This window comes from Amphibalanus amphitrite, unplaced genomic scaffold, assembly GCF_019059575.1.
Source record: "Amphibalanus amphitrite isolate SeventyFive unplaced genomic scaffold, NRLGWU_Aamphi_draft 000439F_arrow, whole genome shotgun sequence".
Classification (NCBI taxonomy): domain Eukaryota; kingdom Metazoa; phylum Arthropoda; class Thecostraca; order Balanomorpha; family Balanidae; genus Amphibalanus; species Amphibalanus amphitrite.
The window spans coordinates 35,403-42,446 of NW_024881933.1; the positions used below are offsets into that span (position 1 = coordinate 35,403).

The following is a 7,044-nucleotide window of genomic DNA, read 5'->3' on the forward strand; positions in this document are numbered from 1 at the left end:
GGCGGGAGGCGCCAGTGCCGCCGTCGGGGACGTGTGCCCTTCGCTGCGCTCATTCGAGTTGGCCGGCCGGCCGCGCGGCGTAGTCCTTTTGACACGGTGCGAGAAGAGCCGGATGAAGGTGGACTTTTTATTGGCGTTGCTGGTGCTCACGCCGCCGGCGTCCAGTTTGGGCGGCAAGTCCGAGTACCAGGAGTCGGACAAGTCCCGCGCGAACGCCGCCAGCCGGTCGTCGTCACTGCTGGCGGCGGCCCGCCGACGGCGCTGCCTCAGAATCGGACGAGTCGGTGGTACTGAGCACCTCGCGGGACGGGTAGCTGGGAGTGGGCCGGCCGCGGCCCCTGCCAGGCCGCGCCACCTTCACCGGCGCAGCCGCCTTCAAACTGCCCTTGCTGGGCGGCGGGTTGGTCGGCGGAGGCGGCAGCGGTGCCTCGACGTCAGTCCGAGTCGCTGTCACTGGGCGGCCGCCGCGGAGACGGCTTCTGTTTGACCCGCAGCCGGCCTGGGCCGGCTCGGCGCCCTCGGCCGGCGGCGCGCGCCGTTTCGAGCGTTTTGTAGGGATCATCTATGCGATTTGTCATCTATGCGATTTGTCATTTCATGTTGTCATTTTCATTTATATTGTCACCGCTTTATTAATCAATCTGTTACCTGTTGCCAATTGCGCGTCAAGTTTGTTTGTTATTTGTAAACCGGCCTGCCGCTGGCCTCAACCTTCCTAGTAACCGCTGTGCCATACGCTATAGAACGTGTCGTGCAAAGGTCACGGCGGCACCCCTGAGGCGGCCGCTGCCCGTACGTTTAGGAGCCCATTGTCGTGACGTCATGACTGTGAGCATTTTTTTTTTTTTTTTTTTTGTCTTCCCGGCATGCCTAAGGCAACCGCCAGGGAAGGGGAAATTACTAAGGCTGGCAATGAGCCAGATCTTTCGTTTTACTTTACTTTACTGTCAGCTATTTAATTCTGACCCAAGCAAGAGAGAGAAGCAAACTTTACTTTAATTCGGCTCATGTGGCGTCCGATTAACAAGGCAAGGGTGTCCAGAAAGGGGTAGAATATTCATACTTGCTGCTGTAAATCTTGCTGCTGATGGTGTGAGGTGTTGCAATGTGTGATGTTTGTTGTGGGATGTATTTACCAGGAAAAGTCCTAACTAGAAAAAACCTGGTGCCTAAGTCAAGGGGCAAAAACTGTCGAGTACAGTAAAAATCCCCGCAATAGTTACGTTACGTTATATCTCTAATGTGGACAGTGAAAGTGTGATTGCGCAGGCTGTTCGCAGGGATCGGCCAAAATAAAAACCGGCCTACCGAGTGAGACAGCCAGCGGGTTATGGCAGCCGGTGTGACCCGGGTGCCCCAGTCATGTCCCGCCCGTCTCAGGGGTACAACTTTGACTGGAATTTGGTGGCTCTGGAGGAGTAGCCGTGAGGCATAGCTCGACTCCTAGGCAGCGATGTTGGTAGGGCTAGTGGTTACCCGTTGGAGGAATTCTCTGAAGGAAGATACGGCGTCCGTGGTGAGGGGGTCCGTCAAAATAGAAGCCAGCCACGGCTGCCCTGTACGCTTTGGATTCTGGGCGAAGGTCAAGGTCGTATAGTCGGATTTCATGGTCAAACCAGTAGAGGGTGGAGGGAGGGTAGGAAAGTCGCCTGCCGCTGGCGTACTCAAACTTCAGCGACCCGATGTCAGGTGGAGGGATCTCACCCCTGGGACGTCTCTTCGGGATCAGGTCTGGATCGGGATCGTCGGTGTCGTTTCGGGGGCTGTCAGGCTGGAAGCTCGCCGTGTAGCCTCGGGTGAACGGCCTGCTTCGAGAGCAGCCGAAGTCGTCGGGGTCCGTGGTTGGTGTCGGTGAGTCGGGGGTGTCAGTCTGGACTTCGGCAGAGACCAGTCGGGCGGGTCGAGTTTGAGAGGTCGAGTCGAAGGTGGTCAGTTTGGTCGTTTGGGTGCTGGCGTCGGTCGTCTGAGAGCTGGCTGTCTCGGTCTGGGTCTGAACAGGGACTGCGGTCGCCTTAGGGGCCATGACCTCACCATCTGTCTGGACAGAGGCGTCTGTGCGAGCCGGAGGGGGCTGCATCGTTCGGTGCTGACTCTCAAGTGGAGGCCAAGCTGTGGAGTTGAGCGGCGGGGGTTGGAATGGCGCTCGCTCTCGAGTGTCTCGTTTGGTGGTTTTCCAGACGGGGCAGCTGTTTCGGTCCCATGCTGGGTGTGGACCAGAGCAGAGAGGGCACTTTGGGACCGAGGTACAGTCACCTGTGGGGTGGCTGTCCCTGGCAGAGCACTGCCCGCAGACTGTCTCTTTTCGTCGGCAAGAGCGCATGGAGTGGCCTAGCTTCCAGCACCTACGGCATTGCCTTGGCAGCTGGATCCAGGGTCGAACAGGGACGGAGAGGTACCCGCAGAGGAGCTTTCTTGGGAGATCGAGTCCTTTAAAGCGAAGTCGAATCAGGGGGTTTGGAGTTCGGTCCTTGGATTTGAGCCTCTGCACCTCGATAACACCCTGCGGGGCTAGTTCGGTGAGGAGCTCTTCGTCAGAGAGGTCGCTGAGGTCCGGACAGTGAATGAGACCCTGCGATGACATCAGGTTGGTTGCAAGAACAGCCGAAACAGGTTTTCCGAGCATGGTTTGGCAGGAGAGAAGGGCAGAGCTTTGGTCTTTGTTGAAGGTCGAGATGAGAATTTTGCCAGATCCGAGTTGTTTGGTTTTTTCGACTTCCGAGTCACAGATCGAGCGGATTTCCCTGATGATGGCGAACGGGTTCCCTCGCAGTGGAGTGCCATCAGGCCGGCTCATCAGGATGAGAGCGCGGCCTTCTGGTGGGTCAAGGTCGGGTGGGAGACGCGCCCCTGGAGGCGGTCCGGTCGAGTCCATGGCCATGATCGGGGTCTGTTACAGGCAAAGATAAATAGTCCGGTTCGTTATCACCGCTAGGTTTCCCCCGGACTGAGCAGTTATCCTAGATGACCTACCTACAGTCACATAGAGCAAAAAGAGCTGAAGGCTTACTCAAAGTTAGCGACCAAGGTCGTCCATGGACGACCCTGGAGCTCAGTGAGGACACCGTGCGCTAACTGACGTGAAGCGTCGAACTGGTGCGTGAATATCGACTGTGAGCAAAGGTCGCGGTAGGGGCTCTCCCGGCAGCCGGACGGTGACTCGTACGTTAAGCTTGTCTCTCGCCGCGCCTGCGGGCATATTGGTAGTACTAGGGACGGCCAGCATGTGACCGCGGTTTTCGGCGACATTGTCATTTCGTTTCTCGACTCTGCTGTTCGCTGCAAGACCAATACACATAGAAAACGGCTCGGGCATTTGGAGAAGAGCGGCTACTCTGAGGCGAGGGAAGAACACGGAGATTCACACAAACGACCTGACTAGGTTGCACCGGCCACAGTCGACCGAGGTGGGCTTCTGCGCCCTTAAAGACGCCTCTGACTGGCCATTGCGCTGACACCCTGGTCGGACCACGGTCATTGATCGGACCCTGCCACTGGTTCGTGCTCAGGCTGCCTTAGCGGGTAGACCTGCTCGACCAGACGCCCACTGGTGGGCGAGTGCTCGGTTCCGACTTTCACCGCCGGTCCAACAGCGTTCTGCTGGTTCCCGCCGATCCGGTTACGACACCGCAAGTGCCGTACCGACTCGGGCGTCCCAGGTGGGCGTAACGGTTACCACACCAGTTCGCGACCCCCAGGCTCTGTCAGCCGTCGTACGGCTCTCGGACGGACACTCTAATAGATCAGCCACAGATCAATAGGTTGTCACAGACCGTCCGTCCAGCCACGCGCTACCCACAGCGCAGTACGACAATTGGTGACCCCGACGTGATCTCCGTTGTTCGACCTTAGCCTCTCGTCATGCCGGCGGACAGCGCACAGTCCGGCGCCGCAGCTCAAGACCCAGCCAGCGTTCCAGCTTCAGCCTCCGAGTCAACTCATCGGCCCATGGCTAGCTTCCGGCTACCACCATACTCTCCGGAAGAGCCCGACCTGTGGCTACTGCAGGTGCAGTGCGCTTTCGACGTCAGCGGGGTCGACTCCGACGAGCTGAGGTTTAAGCTCCTCGTCGCAAACCTCCCCGCCAACATCGCCGTCCAGGTCAAGGACGTCATCCGGTCATCTCGGTCTTTTGACGTGCTGTGTGCAGCGCTCCAAGCCCGCCTGGCACAGTCACGCGCCGACCGACTACAAGCCCTGCTCGGCCGCCAGCAGCTCGGCGATCAGAAGCCGACGGCGCTGTTACGCTCAATGCGCAACGAGCTTGCCGCAGCCGGGGACGCCCCGGTTGATACGGAGCTCTTCCGTACCCTATTTCAACAACGGCTACCGCAGCCCGTCCGTGCTGCCCTCGCCCTCCTGCCAGCCGACAGCACGCTTGACGCACTGGCAGAAGCGGCCGACCGGTATCTGGAAGCTAGCGGACCCGACCCACGGCTATCAGCGATCGCGGCACAGCCGTACACACAGCCGGCACCGCCCATCGCTGCTGCAGTGACAGCCCCAGCGCCAGCTGCAACCCCTGCGCTGGACACCGTCATCGCCTCCCTGGTCGCTAAGATGGAGCGCCTGGAGGCCAGCAACCGACGACTCGAGGACGTCGTGCGACGCGACCGCAGCCGTTCCCGGCCGCGCCAGGCGTCTCGCCAGTCACGCCGCCCGTCACCGGCTCGTCCTTCAACGCCGCCGCACGACGACACGCTGTGTTGGTACCACCAGCGATTCGGCGCCCAAGCGCGCCGATGCAAGCTGCCGTGCTCCTGGATCGCCTCGGAAAACTGAGGCGCCCCGTGCTGATGGCGCAAAGCACGGGCGCCCCTCCCGCCGCGCCACTCCTCTTCGTGAGGGACACGGAGACGGACCGGCAATTTCTAGTCGACACCGGGGCGCAGGTCAGCGTGCTGCCTCGCCGCTGCCTGCCCAACGGGTCTACGCTGACCCCTGCTCCTGTCGGCCAGCAGCTCGTCGCGGCAAACGGCTCACCGATCGCGGTGCACGGCACCTGCCTGCTGGACGTCACCTTGAGTCAGCAGCACCGCCTGAAACATCGATTCTTCGTCACTGACGTCACCACACCCATCTTGGGCACCGACTTCCTGGCCGCACATCACCTCGTCGTGGACGTTGCCAACCAGCGTCTCCTGCGGGACGGCACCGTCTGCGCCAGCGCCGAGCGGTCAAGGCTGTGCTCCATCGGAGTTCGTCTCGTCCGGGAGCAGGACTGTAGGGATCATCTATGCGATTTGTCATCTATGCGATTTGTCATCTATGCGATTTGTCATTTCATGTTGTCATTTTCATTTATATTGTCACCGCTTTATTAATCAATCTGTTACCTGTTGCCAATTGCGCGTCAAGTTTGTTTGTTATTTGTAAACCGGCCTGCCGCTGGCCTCAACCTTCCTAGTAACCGCTGTGCCATACGCTATAGAACGTGTCGTGCAAAGGTCACGGCGGCACCCCTGAGGCGGCCGCTGCCCGTACGTTTAGGAGCCCATTGTCGTGACGTCATGACTGTGAGCATTTTTTTTTTTTTTTTTTTTTTTTTAATTTTGTCTTCCCGGCATGCCTAAGGCAACCGCCAGGGAAGGGGAAATTACTAAGGCTGGCAATGAGCCAGATCTTTCGTTTTACTTTACTTTACTGTCAGCTATTTAATTCTGACCCAAGCAAGAGAGAGAAGCAAACTTTACTTTAATTCGGCTCATGTGGCGTCCGATTAACAAGGCAAGGGTGTCCAGAAAGGGGTAGAATATTCATACTTGCTGCTGTAAATCTTGCTGCTGATGGTGTGAGGTGTTGCAATGTGTGTGTGGGATGTATTTACCAGGAAAAGTCCTAACTAGAAAAAACCTGGTGCCTAAGTCAAGGGGCAAAAACTGTCGAGTACAGTAAAAATCCCCGCAATAGTTACGTTACGTTATATCTCTAATGTGGACAGTGAAAGTGTGATTGCGCAGGCTGTTCGCAGGGATCGGCCAAAATAAAAACCGGCCTACCGAGTGAGACAGCCAGCGGGTTATGGCAGCCGGTGTGACCCGGGTGCCCCAGTCATGTCCCGCCCGTCTCAGGGGTACAACTTTGACTGGAATTTGGTGGCTCTGGAGGAGTAGCCGTGAGGCATAGCTCGACTCCTAGGCAGCGATGTTGGTAGGGCTAGTGGTTACCCGTTGGAGGAATTCTCTGAAGGAAGATACGGCGTCCGTGGTGAGGGGGTCCGTCAAAATAGAAGCCAGCCACGGCTGCCCTGTACGCTTTGGATTCTGGGCGAAGGTCAAGGTCGTATAGTCGGATTTCATGGTCAAACCAGTAGAGGGTGGAGGGAGGGTAGGAAAGTCGCCTGCCGCTGGCGTACTCAAACTTCAGCGACCCGATGTCAGGTGGAGGGATCTCACCCCTGGGACGTCTCTTCGGGATCAGGTCTGGATCGGGATCGTCGGTGTCGTTTCGGGGGCTGTCAGGCTGGAAGCTCGCCGTGTAGCCTCGGGTGAACGGCCTGCTTCGAGAGCAGCCGAAGTCGTCGGGGTCCGTGGTTGGTGTCGGTGAGTCGGGGGTGTCAGTCTGGACTTCGGCAGAGACCAGTCGGGCGGGTCGAGTTTGAGAGGTCGAGTCGAAGGTGGTCAGTTTGGTCGTTTGGGTGCTGGCGTCGGTCGTCTGAGAGCTGGCTGTCTCGGTCTGGGTCTGAACAGGGACTGCGGTCGCCTTAGGGGCCATGACCTCACCATCTGTCTGGACAGAGGCGTCTGTGCGAGCCGGAGGGGGCTGCATCGTTCGGTGCTGACTCTCAAGTGGAGGCCAAGCTGTGGAGTTGAGCGGCGGGGGTTGGAATGGCGCTCGCTCTCGAGTGTCTCGTTTGGTGGTTTTCCAGACGGGGCAGCTGTTTCGGTCCCATGCTGGGTGTGGACCAGAGCAGAGAGGGCACTTTGGGACCGAGGTACAGTCACCTGTGGGGTGGCTGTCCCTGGCAGAGCACTGCCCGCAGACTGTCTCTTTTCGTCGGCAAGAGCGCATGGAGTGGCCTAGCTTCCAGCACCTACGGCATTGCCT

General features: G+C 58.6%; 1 protein-coding gene across 1 annotated transcript; it reads right to left on the reverse strand.

Annotated features, from left to right (window-relative positions):
* Window positions 1-1,704: 1,704 nt before the first annotated feature.
* Window positions 1,705-6,765, reverse strand: LOC122391486 (proteoglycan 4-like; the record flags this gene model as incomplete). Its single annotated transcript, XM_043385437.1, has 2 exons — window positions 6,393-6,765; window positions 1,705-1,875 (listed from the first exon to the last, which is right to left on the reverse strand). Coding segments are annotated over exons 1-2 (544 nt in total), but the record flags the coding sequence as incomplete, so codon positions are not given.
* Window positions 6,766-7,044: the final 279 nt, after the last annotated feature.